This window comes from Montipora foliosa, chromosome 6, assembly GCF_036669935.1.
Source record: "Montipora foliosa isolate CH-2021 chromosome 6, ASM3666993v2, whole genome shotgun sequence".
Lineage (NCBI taxonomy): Eukaryota > Metazoa > Cnidaria > Anthozoa > Scleractinia > Acroporidae > Montipora > Montipora foliosa.
In genome coordinates this window covers 340,001-360,251 of record NC_090874.1, presented here as the reverse complement: position 1 = coordinate 360,251, position 20,251 = coordinate 340,001, and the positions used below count along the sequence as shown (strand labels likewise).

The 20,251-nt window shown below is 39.1% G+C and overlaps 1 protein-coding gene across 1 annotated transcript in view; it reads right to left on the bottom strand.

The window, feature by feature from the left end:
* Positions 1-9,975: 9,975 nt before the first annotated feature.
* Positions 9,976-20,251, bottom strand: part of LOC138008967 (ras-related protein Rab-11A-like) — a 27,908-nt gene continuing 17,632 nt past the window's right edge. The window contains exons 4-5 of the mRNA XM_068856264.1: positions 10,196-10,389; positions 9,976-10,073 (exon numbers count right to left, since the gene is read on the bottom strand). Coding sequence (XP_068712365.1) covers positions 9,976-10,073; positions 10,196-10,389 — 292 coding nt within the window. The remainder of the gene's footprint in view (positions 10,074-10,195; positions 10,390-20,251) is intronic.

The window sequence follows — 20,251 nt, the reverse complement described above, 5'->3', positions numbered from 1 at the left end:
TATAGGCATTTTAAGTTGGATTCAATTTGGACTGCTGTTCGCTTAATGAAACCAAATTGTTACATGGCATCTGTGGATCTAAAGGATGCATATTACTCAGTTCGGGTGTCACCAGAACATCAAAAATACCTTAAATTTCTTTGGAGTGGTATTGTTCATAAATTTACATGCTTTGGTTTGGCATTCTGCCCCCGAAAATTTACGAAACTGATGAAGCCAGTGTTTGCCTCTCCTTATATTGATGACTCGTTTCTAATGGGAGGCGATTATATGGAATGTGCCTCTAGTGTTATTGATACCATAACGTTGCTGGACAATCTCGGTTTTGTTCCTCACCCGAAAAAGTCAGTTTTCATACCCACAAAAATTCTAGTATTTTTGGGGTTTGTTTTGAACTCAATCCATATGACAGTATATCACTTACTTCAGACAAGTTGAAGACAGTTGTAACTCACCTTTTGTCATGTACAAGAGTGTCAATTCGTGAGGTGGCACAAGTTGTGGGCCTTATCATATCTAGTTTCCCTGGGGTAATGTATGGCCCTCTACATTTTTGCATTACAGAGCATGAAAAATCTGAAGCCCTTAGACAAAATGCTGGAAATTTTGACGCCTTTATGAGCTTGACACCATTTGCTAGGGAGGAGCCTCAGTGGTGGGTCGATTGTATAGAAACTGCCGTCAATAAAATAGACATACCTGACCCACAAATCACGATTCGTACTGATGCATCTACACAAGGATGGGGTTGTGCAGTAAATGATCTCTCTACAGGGGGGCTGTGGACAGCTACAGAGAAGGGAAACCATATCAACTATCTCGAATTATTGGCAGTGTTGTTTGGCTTACAAGCTTATAAACAGCTAGTATCAGGAAAACATGTCAGAGTCCTGGTTGATAACACAACCGTTCATGTTATAGTCAATAAAATGGGCAACAGTCATTCCCCTCAGTTGAATGTACTAGTTAAAACTACTTGGGATTGGTGTATTGCAAACAATATCTGGCTCACTGTTGCCCGAATTCCGGGGAAAGAAAACATTGAGGCAGACTCTGAATCTCGAAAAAAAACCTAAACGTAACACAGAATGGAGCCTTAACAAAACATTTTTCCAGCAATTGCGTGCACAACTTTGTTCTACCCCGAATACTGATTTGCTTGCCTCTCGCATTAATTATCAAGTCAAGCCATATATTTCATACCATCCAGACCCAGAAGCATTGGCTGTCAACGCGTTTCACTTGTCATGGAGTAACTACAAGTTTTATGCTTTTCCTCCATTTAGCATAATAAGCTTAGTCCTACAGAAGATTCAGAAGGAACAATCAGACGGGATTGTGGTCGTACCCACGTGGCCCACCCAAACAACGTGGCCAGTGGCAATGAAGATGCTCGTTCAGGCACCAGTGCTTTTACCGGCAACCGAGAGGATATTATATCTGCCCAGTAACCCAAACGAAAAACACCCACTTCACCAGAAACTATCCCTACTGATGTGCCACTTATCCGGAAACAACTCCAAAACAGAGGCTTTTCGTCAACAGTTACCGATATCATGGAAGCATCTTGGAGATCAGGGACCCGGAAGCAATATGAAGGCACTTTATCAAAATGGAAGCTGTACTGTTGTAAAAGGGAAGTTATTCCATTTTCGCCAACTGTCGCAGAAGGTGTAAACTTTCTAGGAGAATTATATGATGACGGTATACTGTAGGTTATAGTGATTATCCGCTATAATTACTCTGTCAAACAACATCTCTTTTGGAAACCACCCTAGTGTGCGCAGATTTATGAAGGGAGTGTATGAAACTAGACCAAGCCTACCGAAACACCAAGAAATTTGGGATGTTCGTACTGTCCTTGATTTTTTACAAACGCTAGCCCCTGTTGAAGGACTCACCTTTAAGAACTTAACTATTAAACTTACTACGCTTTTGGCGCTGATCGCAACCCAAAGATGTCAAACATTGAAAGCCTTATCTATTAATCACCTTAGACTTGGGGACCAAGAGTGCGTGTTTTACTCCTAATGAAAAACTCTGCCCTATCAAAGTACTAAAATAATACCTTCAACGCACAAAGAACCTCCGTGGAGGTAACACCCAGTTGCTAATTAGTTACCAAAAGCCAAATAAGGCAGTCACCGCAGATACACTATCTAGGTGCATGGCTTAAAGAAGTATTAAAGCAGTCTGGTATTGAGAAGTTTTCTGGACACAGCACAAGGGCAGCCTCATCGTCGGCAGCAAAAAGGCTTCATGTGGATATTGCAACCATTTTGCAAGCGGCTGGCTGGGCTAACGCCTCAACGTTCAATAGGTTTTATAACAAGCCCTTACAAACTGAAGACAATTTATGTCATGTTTTGTTAGATGCATGTATACAGAAAAATCAGTGGGCGAATATTGTGCTATAATTGTGCATTGTCAAACCTTATATTATATTGTTTGTTGAGTTTGCATCTTTCTTGGTTGGTTTGGCCTCAAGCTCGTGATCCCAACACGTTGAAACTCTCACATGACTCCTTAGTGACGTAGTCCAAAGACGAAATAGAATTTAAAAATTAAACGAGACTTACCTTAAGTTGAAGGTTGATTGTAATTCTATGAGTTATTGGACAAGGAAGCTAAGGAGTCACCCATCCCAAACAATCTTATTGATGTATAATAGGGGTTTTGTTTCCCTACCCTAAACACCTTTCGTACTGGTGACCTCACTCGCTGTGTTAAAGACTGAACACTCGATCTGCGTGCGCACATCTCACATGACGCCTTAGTTTCCTTGTCCAATAACTCATAGAATTACAATCAAACTTCAACTTAAGGTAAGTCTCGCTTAATTTTAAAATTATCCTGCTCAATCTTGCGCAATATCGCCTGATTCATAGGCAGGATAGTTGTCAATTGTACATCGACTGCATTGGTTACCTATTAGGTAATGGATTACATACAAAGTTGAACGGCATGGCACCAAATTAAAGTACCTGGCTGATCTTCTTCAACCCGATTAACCTAACAGGAATCTAAGATCTTCCTCAAAAAATCTGCTAGTGGTACCAAAGTCTAATCTGAAGACTTACGGTGATAGAGTTTTCAATGTTTCCGCTGCAAAATTTTGGAACACACTCCCAGCCAATCCAAGATCTGCCTCATCACTCATAGTTTTTAAAGAATAACATTACGACTTTGCTCTTCAAAGCGGCTTTTAATTATTGTTTAATATGTGTGACAATATTGTAATTTAAAACAGAAGTGGTTTCAGTTTTTAACTACACACAAATTGTAAAGAGACATTAAGCTCTGGAAATGAGCGCTATATAAATTAATGCATTTTAATTATTATTATTATTATTATTATTATTATTATTTTAATTATTATTATTATTATTATCATTATCATTATCATCATTCTCATCATCATTCTCATTATCATTCTCATCCTCATTCTCATTCTCATTCTCATTATCATCATTATCATATTAATATCATCATGCTCCTCTAACCACCACCTTTTTTGTCTCATTGTGATATGAGTTTCCTTGTACAAGGTATATTAAACAACCGTCCCGGTTGCTAGACAATACATTCAGAGGTGATGATGCTACATTGTTATGCAAGAGTATCAGTGAGTCCAACATCCATTTTTGTATAGTTAAATGATCCCTCTTATTAATTATCAACATTAAAACTTTATATCAACGAGTCCATCATTTTCCAAATTCTGTCGGGTCTGGCTCTCAGACTATAATAAGTATTTCCATAATTACAAAATCACTAAGAAAAATTACAATCACACAAAATATGTATTAAAGTAGAAATATATGAAGAAAAAAGTAAACCTCTGCTTTCCACGGCCATGTGTATTAAAAAGAGTAATTATTGAAAGACTATTTTGGTTATCCTGACTCACTCGCTTTCGACAAAGAATTACCAGTTGGAGGTGTCCAAAATACTAAAGAAAAGAAGAAACAAAGAAGTTTCAGCTATTAATACTCTCCAAAGAAAATCAGAAATCAGACTTTATACCTGTAAAACGTAAGCCAAATCTAATGCAAGCAGCTCTATTTGTTGGGCTTTTGAAAGGACTAGATCATCCTCCAGGGGGTCGCGCGCAGTCAGTCAGAACAAGAAAAATCCAAATTGGCAAGAGTTAACAAGACCAGCATCTCACCAGTCTCAAACCTTTTGAATGTCCTGATTTTGCCCATCTTGATTACCCAAGGGTCTGTGAGGGTGAGACTTACATAACATGGTGACAAATACTGGTAAGCCCCACAAAGAAACCTGCCCTGAACAGGTGCAGCTCCATAGCTCAGTTTGTAGGGGGACAATTCCACAGTATGCTAATACCTCGACATCAGTTTTTTAAAGTCTTCAAACTAGACCCAGATATGTTTTAAATTGTAACTTACGGTGTTTTAATTTTACAATATAGAAGGTGCCTTCCATAGCCAAGTCGGCACAGTTCCATAAATTATAATTACTTATCAACAATCATGAAATAGCTTTTGCGGAATCTTGGTTAAGAAACAATTAAAAGCTGGAACTTTTAGTAAGCCCTCTAAATATTTTCTAATATTGGTTCTTTTTCAAAAACAAGTAGCTGACGCCAACCTTGTCGTTACAGCTAAGCAACATTGGCCTTGCTTGTGCAAAATGTAGATTCCGCAACATTTTGACACCGAAACGTTTTCTTTATTAGTGAACAAATTTAAAAAAATTAAACCCAGTTTGGTAAGTTCAAATTCACATCTACAGGTAAGTTGTACTACACCAATATATCCTGAATGTTTTTTTTTCCCATTCTGTTGCGGAATCTACAGTTCTCATGAAGGAACTACAACTGTTGTGAACATTTCCCATAATCTAAACCAAAATAATAGAATATGATAAGCAGGTTTCTAACACAATGCTTCTTCCATTCATGTCCACTCTTTTGTGGCTTAATTTATCTCTGTAAACTGTTTACCATTTTCGGTCAATGTTAAGAGAACTGACACTAGCAAATTACTGAGTGTGTAATAAAACCTTTACCATAATAAAACCTTTACCATAATTACCAAATAAAATTGTATATATAAGTTGTAATACAAGCCTGTTTCCATGAATTCTGTTTTTCCAACCACTGTACAGGTAATAGTCCTCTACAAATTTTGCTTAACTGCACAACTATCTCAAACAGGTGATGCTTGGTTGTGGCATACTGGAATAGCTGGTTGTTCCACAGAACAGTATTACATATTTTGTAGATTTGGTACTTACTGTTAAGTTCTCGGTCACAAGATTGTCCGTGGATTTACAAAATAGTGCTCTTTTTTTAATGTCCTGCTGGGGATTTGTATTTTCGTAATTCGCCATTTCAATCAGCCTAGTCAGCTGCTTCATAAAATTTTATAAAATTATGTGATCTTTAATAAAATTTTCTGAACTGTTTTAAACAAAGCTTTCTGAAACTTTAAAACTTTATAAGGACAGAGCTTAGACTTCTTGGAAATATCTCCTAATAGTGTATCATGCACCGCTTATCTTTCGTATCTGTATCACGTACCTCTTATCTCTCCTCTACTCAGAGCTCTGTTGTAAGCTTCAGAAGCCAATGGGCTACACTTACGCAAATAGATCTCTAAAGGGGGCAATAAAAGAGATGATTCAAAGTTACATGTAACACAGGACAGTATACAAAGTTCTTGACCATATGCAAAGGTAGTTTTTTAGTCTACCAGTTTAAGGTGTACCCGAAGTGATGCGTATCTGTGTTTCTTGAAGTAATACTGAAAACTACACTCCTACGGTACTACAAAATAATCAGAGAGTACCAGACATACAAAGCTACAAAATACAGAAGTGCACAGTAAGGAAACTACATTTAATGAATGTATGAATAGATTTACCTTCACCGTACTTACAATTAGCGCGAACGTCCTTAAGTTGAGGTTTTAAAACCTTTGCAAAAACCGTGGATGATAAGTGTTGCACAACGTTGGATCAGAGAAGATCGTGATCAGTCAAAATATTGATTAAAAAATATTTATGAAAGTCAAGTAGACTACTGCACGACTGATATTGGCGTTGTTTTATCAGTCGTGCACTAGTCTACTTGACTTGCATAAATATTTTTCAAGCATTAGTTAAAATAACATGGCAACCAAAAGCCCGGGGAAACAAATCCAGGCCGGCAAAAGAATGGCACATTTATTTCCGAATCATCATGAAACTTTAAAGAGAAGTGAGCGGGAGGATGGAAAAGGTCTGGAAAAGGTTGCTGATTGAGTAATGGCTGAAAGTTTCGAAAACTAGAGAATGAACCGTTGCATCAAATTTAATGAGGCTGTTTCTTTTTAATGTTTTTATCACCCTACGAACCAAAGTTCAAAATGAATGCATGTTTTTGAAGTTCTTTTCCTTTACTTTCGTGATTCGTTCTTGTCCGCCTGAATAGTGCGGACCTCTGTGTGGAAACAACCAGCGATTAAATTTCAAAGAAAACACACTCCAGAAGATGAGCATGAAGGCAATGGAGAGATATTATACAAAAAAACCAACCAAATGAAGATGACACCTGCTTAAAACTTCGTTGCTACAGCTGTATGCTCGAGAAAGGGTTTTTTTTCGGTAAAAACCTTTAACCCTTCAACGATCGATCCTATCTTGGGTTCCAGTCCTTCCCTGACAGGTCACACAAAAGGGCAAGAGCCTTGCAAAATCACATCGATTTTACTCGTTTAGATCATTGGTGACCCCTTTTTTTTAAACTTATGAATCACTTACTTTATACAAAATATGAGGAAATGAAAAAATTCCCACCGTAAGAAGTTATCTTTTTTTTAACATTTTCTTTCCTCGTGCCATCGAATTCCGGTAGTGGTTGCAACAGATAGAGTTCACAAAAACGCTCGTCGAGGATGAACGCTACTGTTAACGACATCCCTAGCGGCATGCAATTATCTTAAAATCCCAATCCTAAAAACCTATGCACGGAAATCTTCACTCCAACAGTTATGATTTTCGATGGATGAGCAGATGACTGATTTCTTGAAATTAAGGTATTTTTCCACTGCCATTTTCTCCGAAACAAAGTCGGTGACCCCCATTTTTTTTTTCATTTTTGGAGTAAGTACTTTATGACCTAGGCGAGAAATGAAGAAAATCTCACCGTAGGAAGATTTTGGCGCGAACGTCCTATCAGAAGAATCTTCCCATAAAAACACTGCAATTTGGACTAAATTTATACAGAAAACTTGAAATGTAATATTATGTAATATTATGCAGTGACATAATCACACTAAAGAACAAGTTAAGAATAGAACAACAAGCCTTCATGTTCCGGAGAGGGCCACAACTTGGAGATAATGACTGAAACACTGGTGTGCAAGTTTCACGCACAAAAAGAATCACTTCAAAATGTGTGCTAGACCACACACAGGCAGCCCAAGCTCACAACATGAACACGTATGTGACTTTCTGGCTGTTCTGTTTTACGAAGACGCTCATTTACAGAAGTTTGTATGGAAATTCAACGATTTGTTTTAAATGGCATAAAATGTAATGTTCTGTTAATGAAATTGACTTAACTTGTTGCTGCGCATGCAATGTATTCATCTACATTTATACATTAGCAGGAACTATATAAATGACTTGCCCAACTGCTCCGATAAATTAAGCTATAATATCTTTGCTGACGATACCAACGTATTCGCCTTGGCAAGCAACCCAAAACTCTTGAAGCTCTAGCGAATTCTGAACTTGAAAAGGTGAAAGAATGGTGCAATGTAAACAAATAATTATGGTCGGTAAATATGACAAAAGCTAATTTTAAAGGAAAAAGGATATGCCTGTAAACATTCAAATTATAAATAGCGATGGAATGAGCCATTCATTAGTCCGTAAAAATCATATTAAGTATCTAGGGGTAATGATTGATGACTCCGTCTTGTGGAAGTATGTTCGTATATTTGCTCTCAAATCTCAAGGAATATCGGCATTATATCAAAGCTAAGACATTACCTACTGTATCTGTAAAGCAACTTAATTTACTATAACCTCACTTATCCTTACATATCATATGCAATTTTGGCATCGGCCAAGGTTAAGCAAAATCGTTTTTCTCAATTCACATTCTTTGCAAACACACATGGTAAAGATACTGAGAGTGGTCTCTCCATTGCTGAACTTGCTAGACATACTCACCATACATAACGTTTATTCTTTACACATCTTAAAATTTGCCCACCTCTGGCACAAAGGTCTATGACCCAATGTATTTTGCAACACCTTCCAGTATGCTAGCGAAGTGCATAGCTACAATACTGGATATGCAATCCAACAAAACGTATATTAAAGCCACATGTAAGGACGAACACTGACAAGCAGATGATTTCATTTAAAGCTATCTAAAACTATCAAACATTACTTACTCTCTATGTAATATTCAAAATAACTGGTCTCTTGCAATTAAGCATTATCTCTCGCTCTGTATACATTTTCCTTCCTAGAACTTGTCCGCTGCACCTCTACTATATTTCACTTTGCTGCAATTATTATTTTTAACCATGTTCTATGTTTCCACGCTCTTTCTGTTTGCTCACCTGTATCAAATGTAACATCAATAGGTGACATGGAGGCCAACTAGACACCAAATGGGTTATTTGGCCACCATGCTCAAGCACTTTTAGTTAATTAATACGACAGAAACATCATTGGCAACTATATAGACATTTGTAACTAAATGAAGTAACCACGTCAAGAGGTTAAAATTAATACAAATTGAATTGAAATTGACTTGAATTATATGTTAGCAGAAGTATATATAGTTGCTTGTTTGTTGTTTAACGGCATTTCCGACCCTTTTGAAGCTTTTTCGGCGTGGTAATTATAATGGAAATTCTTGGACATATTTGGTAATGCTGTATCATGAAATTATGCATAATTATAAGAATTCAAATAATTATTTATCGTCTGCAATGTTCTCACTTTGCTGTCTAATAATAATAATAATAATAATAATAATAATAATAATAATAATAATTCAATTTAAATCACAAGCTTTTATAACATGAATTCAATAGTGCGAGCGTGCTTCATATTCTTATTGAGCACGCTAATGTCAGCAAACTAACACCCCGAGAAAATATTGTTTTAACACGAGTGACTTTTTTGATATGCGTTGGAAAAAGAGTTCACCCTTCCGTTTTTGACCGATCTGAGACGAGATTTAATCATAATTTATAATATTGCTGGAATTTTCACATAACCAAATTCAATAGCACGATCCTGCTTCATATCCTTATTGAGCACGCTAATGACATCAGCAAACTAACAGCTCGTTGATAATGTTATATAACAATTAGTCCATGCGTCAGCTGTGCGTATATCGAGATATTGAGCACTTGGGAAGTTTCGAGAGCACTCAAGAGGCTAGAGTTGCACGAGGCGCAGCCGAGTGCAACTCTTACGCCTCTTTCGTGCTCTCCAAACTTCCCGCATGCTCAATATTGTCATACGCACGCTGACGCATGAACTAATTGTTAAATAATAACACAAGAGGTCAACGAAGTTGGTAGAGTGTAAATCAAATTAAATCACATGAAATTAGAGAAGATGAAGTCAAAGTGTTGGTTTGTAATGAGAGAAGAAAACTGGAACACCTAGAGAAAAACCTCTCAGAGCAGAGTAGTGACCCAGGTATGAATGAGAATAAAGCCGCGCGATTATACAACCAGAGCAACACTGATGGCAGGTGCATGAACTCACCACTAAAGCAACCGTACACTTTTGCTCTTGTGTACTGTGTTTTTGGTAATAACAATTAATATTGATTTGTCTCGTTGATCTATTGCCCCAGCAATCCCATCTGAATAATGAGAGTCGTAGGTCCTATTCCCCTTAAAGCCTTGTAAACCATACTTGTTGCAGCCAGTTACACTGCAAGTGAAATGACACTGCCAAACAATGTGGCACTGATAAAGCTATGAAACCTCAATTCTCATGCCAATCTGCTAAAACGTTAAGAAAGGCCACCTCCACATTTGTTGAATCACAAGCTGATGTCTCAATAAATAAAAGACCATTCTTCTCTAAAACCAAGCAAAAAGAAAATCATCATTTTGATAACAAATACATGTATGAAAAAACTTCAATTACTATTTCAAGACAGTTCCTATCAATAAATTAAATTGTCCATGCACAACATTAGTACCTGCAAATGCCTGTGCCTCATCTGTAGGAACAGCTCTGCGATGACACAGATCACTCTTGGTTCCGACAAGCATTATAACTATGCTACTATCAGCATCATCTGCAAGTTCTGCAAGCCATCTTTCCAGGTTTTCATATGTTCCACGCTGAGTAACATCATACACCAAAACAGCACCAACAGCTCCAGGGTAATGGCTACACAATGACAAATAAAATAACAGTGGGTGGTATGAAGTCCTTTTTGACATGGCCAGAAAAACAAAAAGACAGTACACAAGTAAGAACATTCAGCATCTCATAATGCACTTATCAGCGGCCATCCCGGGGAGGGGGAAACTCCAGGGACATACGGGGCATGGAACGGGATTTGTTGACTCTTGTTGCTAATGTTTGGCCCTGGATATGGGGATTGTATCGGATTTGCACTTTCGTAGCAGAATCCCCGGTGTAATATCCTTAAGGATCGCAAAGAAGTTAATCAAAAACACTCTCCTAGTTCACACTGTTCCCTACACAATCACTCGTCCTATGCCCGCTAGGTCACCGGGTTCCTGCGCTGGAGAGATCCCGGTTGTAAATACAAACACTACATTCTCCTTCTTCCTTCGCTTACAAACCCGCTGTACCTCAGTACAACAATAAGCATGACTAATGTCCTTTAAGATATACTGAAAACTAGTAAAAACACAACATTACTTAGATGACTGCAGTCACTGCAAAGTCACTGTCACAGCTACATGGTGACATACTCTTTTAGTCTTTCGGGGGGTCGAGTGACTCTCCCTGACCTCCTTTGCAAAGGCTCGGCCTGAACTGGGCTTTGTTCCTTAACTGGAATAGCACTTGCCTCCACTGTTAAATTGGGTGAGGCTTCCTGTCCAGAGGACTGCTCGAGTACACCGCTTACTACAAGATCTAAGGAGTCTGGTTCCCCTGGATCAGTAGCTGGGTCCACAAATCACTTAACATGCTGGATATTTCTCTTGTACGTTACACTGCACCTTGCAATGACTTTAACTTAATTTGGTCTCCATGACGTTCAATCACCTTGTAAGGCTCCTTCTCATAACTTGTTGAGAGCTGTTACGAAAAATAGCATTGCGTGACAAGCGTTACTTTCTAGAAGCTTCCCGAGAGAGAGTTCCTAGTTTGTTTATTTTAGGTTTGTGCATAAGCGTTTTTAAATCGGTGTGTTTTGTAATCTTTCTATAATTAGATTGATTACTATTTTAGAAAGTTCTGGAAGCTTATTGTGAGAGTATGTAAGCAGACGAGTCCAAGCGGAGTTTTTTTTAACTAGTTTTTCACAAGCGAAGAGAGTTGGCGTTAGCCGTGTTTAGTCAAGTGTGACAGAAGCAGTGTTAATTCAAGTTGGCGAAGGCCGTGTAAGTTTGTCGAGTAGGTTTTGTTTAGAGTCAACTTCGTGGAAACTACGTTCATTTTGAAATAAATCTTCTTGTTGTTGTTCCGAAACCCTGCTTTCAGTTAGTTTGCAAGCTACCTGTCCTCAAAACATTTGAACTCTTAACAAGAGCTTTGTCTCTTTTCGTTTCTCAAGCAACACCAACTCTCCCTACTGTACATCCGGCTAATCAGCTGTATTGTGTCTCTTGTCAACATAATCGGCACCCCTCTGCTTTCTCTCAGCATCCTGATCCCGCACCTCGGGATCTGTCGCCTTGTCAGAATTACCAACGTCAGCTAGCTCTGGCAACTTTGTTGACAGTTTTCACTCATGCAGCAGTTCTGCTGGACTCTTACAGGTTATTGTGTGTGGGGTGGAACGATACGCCAGGAGGTACTTGTTCAACTCAGATCTCCAGTCTTTTTTCTCAGCCTGGGCTGCCCTCATTGCCTTCAACAATGAGCGATCTTGTCTTTTGACTTCGCCATTTGCTCTTGGCCATAGGGGTATCATCAGTCTACGCCTGATACCCATTTCATTAAGATACCCATCCATTTCTGCAGAAACCAGGTTTGCTCCATTGTTGGTCCTCAGACTACGGGACACTCCGTATCTGGAAAACTACTTGATTAAGCACTTAATGATCACTTCCGACGTAGTAAAGTAGATTATGTCAACTTCCACCCAGCGGCTGAAATAGCCTACCAAAACTAACAGGTGCTCCCCTGTTGGTAAGGACCCAGGTAAGTCCAGCACCAGATCTTGCCATGGTCTCTCCGGCAACTGTGTTGTCTTCACAGGGTGATTTATAGTCTCCTTGGTGACAAGCTGACACCCATAACACTCTCGGCACTTGCGCTCTGCATCCTTACCTAAACCTGGCCACCACACTTTCGACCTCAGTCTCTCTTTCATTTTCACAATCTCTTGGTGGCCCTCACGTGCTAGGCGAAGCACTCTGTCTCAGCTTTTCAGGAATCACGATTCACGTACCACATAGGATAACATGGCCAATAAAGGTCAGTTCATTACAGACGCATACATGTGACTTTGGAGCCCCCTCCCAGTTTCCACTAACAAGGCAACCTCCCAATACTTGCAGTTCCTCATCTTCAGCTGAGACTCTCTTTATTTCTTGAATCTTTAAGGCCACAGGTACAGATCCTAACGCAACCATTCGAACATACTCATCATCATACTGGGATTTTCCTGATTTTTGTCAAATGCGAGATTGCATCTGCAATATTGTCGCGGAATGTGACACGACATACCTTATAGTCATAAGGCTGCAGTCTTACCCAGCGCTCGATACAAGCTGATGGCTGGGACCCCCAGAGTAAATCACCTTCAGGGCCTCATGATCCATCACCAGGTCGAAGGTCTGAAGCCCGTACAGGTACAGGTTAAAGCCCTCACACGCCCACACCAGCACGATGTGCTGAATGTCTGGCAAAATGGGATTACAATCAATATAAATGGGATTATCCCAACTAGTCCCGACTAGTAACCAGGGGGATGCGGGTTCGATTCCCACTCACTGCAATATGTTTTTCATTCAGTGGATCTGCTAGTAGTTCGCTGTCGCTATTTGAACACTCAAATCACTTAATATTTCTAGCAAAACGGTCCTTTGGATCCTACTAGCTTGGGACTACATCGTTGGATTTCCAGCCTTGTTAATTAAAAAATAGAATTTGTTATTAGATGGTAGCCTGTGAAACATCCTCGGATGATCCGATGCACGTCCTGTTCCTGAACATTAAACACCAGGGAACCCCGTGGCTAACCAATCACCTCATCGATTGCTCTGTTTCCAGCAGGGTTGTTGTGATGGTGGAGTGGTTAGCATACCCGACTAGTAACCAGGGGGACGCGGGTTTGATTCCCACTCACGGCAATATGTTTTTCATTCAGTGGATTTGCTAGTAGTTCGCTGTCGCTATTTGTACACTATATATATATATAAAGTGTGAAACTTGATTTTCGTAAAACAGTGCTCAATACATAGAAGTAGAGCGAAATATATACGGAAGAAAAAAGCACATAAACTACAAGTTCATCCCTACAAGCCTGTGTGGCCTCTCAAAATTGAGGGGGCTTGCCGTCAAGGCCTGCTTTGCCAAACAGCCCAGGGACAGTTCTAACTGTGAGTTGTGTGTCAAAAGCACAGGGCTGGGGGGTTTGCTGCTTTGAGACTTTAACTGCAGTTAGAGTTTGTGGCCTTGTTAAGTCAGACTTTACACTGTAGCATGTCTTCATTGGCTATTTTTCCTGGACTAGTCTAGGCTTCAATGATAGTTTGCTTTTGATCACCAATTAGAGTGAACCCACACTGTGGTGTGGGTAGGTGATTGTTGGCTGTCTGACCAAAGCACAGGGGTGGGAAGGGTAGCTTTTCTTTAAGTCTGTGACGGCAGCAGAATTGGCTTGTTTTCACAATTTCTGCAGGCACCTTTTGACAAATCCAGTTAGATATATATATATATATATATATATATATATATATATATATATATATATATATATATATATATGTGTAATAAGGAAATAACTTCTTGAGGCATATATGTTTCTAATCGGTTTAATACTTCAAACGTTTTGCCGTTTAGAGCTTCTTCAGTGAATGAAGATTATAAGTGCAAGATTGGTTTATGTAAAAAACTTAGTACAATAGTGGAAAGTCTCTAAATCTAGATTAACACCATCAAATTAATGAGCCTTGACTTTCCACAATTGTACTAAGCTTTTTACATAACCCAATCTTGTACTTATAATCTTCATTCACTGACGAAGCTCTAAACGGCGAAACGTTTGAAGTATTAAACCGATTAGAAACATATATGCCTCAAGAAGTTATTTCCTTATTACATTATCTATCGAGGCATGGCTACACCTTTCTTCTTTTCATCATATATATATATATATATAGGATACGATCATACTTTTGCCTCTGGTTTTCATACCGATCTGTTGCGTACAGGACCTTTATATGGCAAGCTCTGAGGAGAATCGCACATTTTCTGCAGAGAGGATCGCGTCACTATGCTCAAGTTGATCAGCGATTCACAGTAAATTTCCCCCTATATATGAAATAATTGTGTAAGTTTGAGCGGGGAAATAACAACAACTAACTGCCTCATTAACCTTTGGATCACCAACCTATTCACTTCGGAAGGCGATTCACAGTGATTTCTGACAAGTATATTCCCGGCTGAACACATTTTCACTCATTTCCTTTGTTGTATCGATTTCTGTTCCCATCCTACACTGCTAATTAATACTGTCAGAAATCACTGTGAATCACCTTCCGAAGGGAATAGGTTGGTGATCCAAAGGTTAATGAGGCAGTTAGTTGTTGTTATCTCCCCGCTCAAACTTACACAATTATATATATATGTAGAGAAGAGTGCTCTACTTTTTCATTGCAAATCGACAAGCTTGTTTCGTAGGAGCATGGCGCTCCCACCCTTCAGGATCTTATAATTACTCTGGCTGCAGGCACGGCGGCCAGAGTTGAGTTTTCGGCCAGTTTTTTCACCTTTCCACCACAAATCGGCAAAGCTTGCTGACCACAAGAATCGCGGGCTCTAAGGTGACGTTTATTTGTCCGATATGGGAAGAGCGGTAAAATGGACAGAGAGACACGCGACAAAAATATCGAACAGTACAGGAACGAATCCGTCAGTGAGCCGAAAATATTGCCAAGTTGCACGCAAAGTGGATTCCAAAATGTTCCAAAGTATGGCACTAGTGATCATGAGTTGAGATCAAGTTTATCTGTGAACACAAAATGCGAATGTGATGAAAGAGTTTTGAAAGTGAAAAATGTCAGAAGCATCACGGAAACGGAAACCTCTAACCATGCAAAAGTGTGTACTATTGCAACTAAGAATAACGTTGATCGACAAAAGAACGAACATTTTTATCTGAAAGGTAAAGAGAACCTTGAAGACGCCATATTGAAAATTCAACAGCGCGAGTCCCATGTGAAAGCAAAACAAGTGTGTCCCGGGATCCGTATTATGATAATGTTTCTGTTTCTTGTAACTATTTGTTTTGAAATGTGAATTAGAGGAACGTTAACAATTGTACTTGTCAGTAGTGCCATTATAATAACAACCATCGCATGGATCATCGGCAAGCTGTATGTAAGTTTATGTACACTCATACGATGTTCAGAAACGGTTTCTAATTCATTTGGAGACTATATTATGCTGCCTGAAGTGAAACAGCCACATTCAAGTGTACGAAATTATTCAACGGCTCCAATAACGTTAACGAAGAAACTTGGTCTCGTTATGTTTGTATCAGGTCTCGTTATGTTTGTTTGCTGTTGGCAGAGTTACCATCAATGTTAAGAGTGTCTGATACTGCCTACCAAGTTTCTTACAGTGAGAGCTACACTGGAAATGTTCATGGTAATAGTGCAATCGAGGGATACCATTACTGTATGTTTTTTCTTGGAGCTTTCGAATCGCTTATGGCTCAAAGTTATACCTCACTTATTTTAGGAGTTAAATGCATTGTTGTTGGAATCTATTGTTGTAATAATGGTGCTTTTAAAATATTTGATTCTCATGGTAGAGATTTGTATGGAAACAGTCACCCTGAAGGGACATGCGTTCTTTTAGAAGTACCATCTGTAAGTAGTTTAGTCCAGTATATTCAAAGTTTGTATCAGATCAGTGATATACTTGAGGTAAAAGGAATAAAAATTACTTAAGTTAATCTTAATATTGCTGAAAACAACAGCTTTTGTCCTCGTAAGCAGTGTTGTCCACTGGCACTATATTCATTGTGTTACTCTGTCATTAAGCCCTGCAGTTACTGGGATTCTAATACAATCAATGATTTACCTAAATATGTCACCATTTGAGGAGTAAAGGTGAAAGTGAATCTTCATGCCAAAAGTACAGGAGTCATGACCTGTGATTCAACCTTTGCCCCACGTACATTTCCAGGATAAATGTATTAGTAAATTTTCGACCTATAATAAACATTTGCTCACGAAAATGACAGGAACACAATTATTGTTATTGTTCGTCTTTTCCTGGTGATGTGGATTCTCCTTGAAAAACAATGATATCAAACAGGAATGAAACAAGCAACTTTCAAAGCGGCCTTATTAAAATCTTTGCATTTATGTGCATTTCACATTTTGAAACATTCGCTCTCGTCGCTTTCGATCTCGCAGGTGACCTACAATGTAGTTCCCTTGATAAGTGTTTCTGAAAGGAGTTATAAAAGCAGAAGCTTTTGTTTGTTATTTATTATTAGTATTGTTATGATACCACGAGTTTTCTTTTACCGATGAAGATATCACACGACATTTGCTTACATATTTCACTGTCACCTTCCCGGCATCATATGCAAATGGATACGCGTTCGATCTAAAACATTCCGAACGCAAATGGTCATTCTTTAGACGTGGTTTGTTATGCTTGCGAGCCTGCGTGTTGGTAGTTGATGGTGTGATTGAAGGTTTTTTTTTTCTGAAAGTGCAGAAATTAGTTACTGCTTTGAAACATTCACGTTCAACGGTCTCTCTTTTAAGCGAGTGTGTTAAATACGGCCTGCGATAAATTGGGATGACCAAACATCGAGTTCTGATCTCATGCCCATCGAATGTTTCCCAAGAAGAAACATACCATTATATCCCTTCCTTTTGAGAGCGATTTATGTTTTGGAAAACATAATCCGTAATCACCTCATACAAGCAACACCGACTACTCTTGCGGTTGAACCCGCTAACTTCTTGCGCTTTTTGCGTCTTGCGGTTAAGTTCGGAACTTCTTGCGGCTTCTTGCGGCAAGTTTTCTATCTTCTTGCGCTTTGAATGTTCTTGCAGATAAACCGCAATTCACCGCAATTTAACTTCTTTTGACCGCTTGCGTGTTCTTGCGGCGCAAGAACTTCTTGCGCCACTTCTTGCGCGTGCATTATTTTTGGGCTGTACTGTATTTACATAAACGCGGTATTCATGCGTTCATTTTTTCATCACACTTGCTTACACGTTGTTCTTAATTCCACGTTATTTAGTTAAAACTTATTCGCATGCCGGCAGCTGCTAACTAACTCTGACCTTTTGCTCAGTGTGGTGAGCTCCAGGTGGCAAATTATGTAATATTTCTCAAGTGTGCATAAGTTACATCTTTTAGTAGTACGAGCTCTGCCTAGAATTTTCCAAGTGATCTTATACTCTGTTTTTGCTTTCTTTAAGCGCCATACATATTTGCTTAGCTCAGTTTGATTACTGTATTTTTCTGTCCTAAAAGATTGCTTGTGGTTGGCGAACCTCGCCTTAAAGTCCGTGTCCATGAGCCCTACATAGTGCTCAGTCCCCTTGCTAGATGTGACAGAGGCCTGGTACACAATGCCCTTTGCGAGACACTGGTTGTTGAGTGGGCACTCCTCTTTTTTCCTGCAGTTGCATAGCCTTTCTTCGCGTGTTTCTGCTCCTGGTTGTAGTAGCAGGCGCTCATTTTTATAAATGGCTAGATTTATAATGTTTTTGATTATATAGTGTTGTCTAAAAACATAGAGCTTTCATTGGAGAAAACACCAAGGGAGCTCATGGAAAGGTTTACTTATTTAACACATCTGTAGTTACTTCTCATGTCTTTGACCACGTCCATGTCTTCTTTTTTGCTTACTGCATTGTTTTTAAGGCTAGACTCGAAACCAACTGTTAGTTCTAGAATAATAGGCACTTGGACTGTATTAGGAAAAGAAGATCTGGATGATAATAATTGTCACCAGTTATAATTGAAAGACTCGGAAAACCATTGACATCAGCATAGAGTGAAGAGCGAACATTAATATTATTACAGGTTGAAGTGAGTTGGCAATGAAGTTGAGAATTGAGTCGTGTCTCCAGGTGATGCGATCAAGGTAATGTTGACAACCAGCGACAATATGGAGGAGTGACTCAGGGTTACGCCAAAAGGAGTAATCAGGACTTTGTGATAATCCCCATCTTGTCAAATTCGTACATGTAGGAAGGGAGTTGTTGATGTAGCGAATGGTAAAATTGTACATGTTCTTGGGTAGATGAGACTGGGCAGACGACCAAAATGAAATACAGTTAACAGATGACAATGAGTGCTTGATAACATTTGTAAAATAATAATAATAATAATAATAATAATAATAATAATAATAATAATAATAATAATATCGGTCGAGACTACAATTAAACTGGCGCAAAAGCGTGAGGCCATAATGTCACATTCACATTACTGCTGAGGAAATCAACACCACGAAAATAAAGATATTATTGTCAAGACAAACTGTTTTCTTGGAAGAAAACAGATCATACAGCAGTATAGAGATCTAAATCTAAGGTGTCATAGAAGAAAAACCATTGTGAAATGAAATCTTACAGGATGACCGAAAATCAGGCGACAACACATCCTTGACACTTAATTAATATGTGCTTGTTTGTGTCTAATTTCTGTTATATTGGGCTGGAAAATTTGCAGGGGTAAGAGTTGCCGGAAGAGAAACTTGACTGGTTGATGATGAAGGCGACTGAGATCTCTAAAAGGATAGCAAGTCTTATAAAAGTCTTCCGCTGGTCTTCGTTTATTCCACCGTTCTCCGCCATGATTTATCATTTAGCGGCAAAAGCTGTTTCCCAGGGGCCCGGACACTATCTGTAATCTGTAAGTGGTCTTACACGAAGTACAATCCCAGTATCGGCTATCAACAAACTAATCGGTAAGAAGTTTTATAAATGTGGCTCCAAGTTTCATATTTAAGACATAATTAGCCCTATTTGTGTGAATGAAGTTGAAGTGTTATAACAAAGGAACAACACACGCAAGATGGCGGATCAACACAACACAACTTTATTCCCCACACCACGTGCGTGGTGCAACCGCTGACCTAATGTTACATCTCCCTTTTTTTTAGCGAAAGAAAAGCAAGTAAACAAAGGAAACACAACTGAAAACATTACAGAATTTACAAACAGTGGCAATGCAAAACTTCAGACAACATGACCACTGGAGTAGTGTTTCTGTTTCTAAATTGAACACAAGACTTTGTGACATGTTACAAACTGTTCCCACTGTGGCTAAAACTTGACATAGTCTTTGAACCTTGGAGGTTCTCTAACTGTCCTACCGGACCGTGTGGTAGTAGCCATAGACATTTTGACTGGTGTTGACCTAGGATTATGCAGGGCTCCTGCACCAGGCATCTCAACTTCAGTGTCTGTTCGGTCTTCATCCGATGGCGCTGTGTCTTCATCAGATGGGGCTGTGCATACAAACTCTGATGCCTTGGGCTCTTCAGTTTTTAGCAAATGGCGACGATTTCTTCGGTACTCTCCCCGCTCTGTTTCAACCTTGTAGGATCTTGGTAACGGAAGAATCTCCGTAACTTTAGCAGGCTTCCACTTGTTGCCTTCTCGAACTCTTACAAACTCGCCATTCATCAGTGGTGGCAGTTCCTTCGCTGTTTTGTCATGCTGCAGCTTCTGCTTTCTTTGCCTTTCTTTTAACTTAGGCAAGACTTCTTCAGGATCATAAAGTTGGGGCTTTAACATTTCTCTGGTCATTGGAATTTGGGTTCTCAAACGCCTTCTCATTAACATTTGCGAGGGTGACAAGTTGACTTCATCCAAAGGAGTATTCCGATATGAAAGGA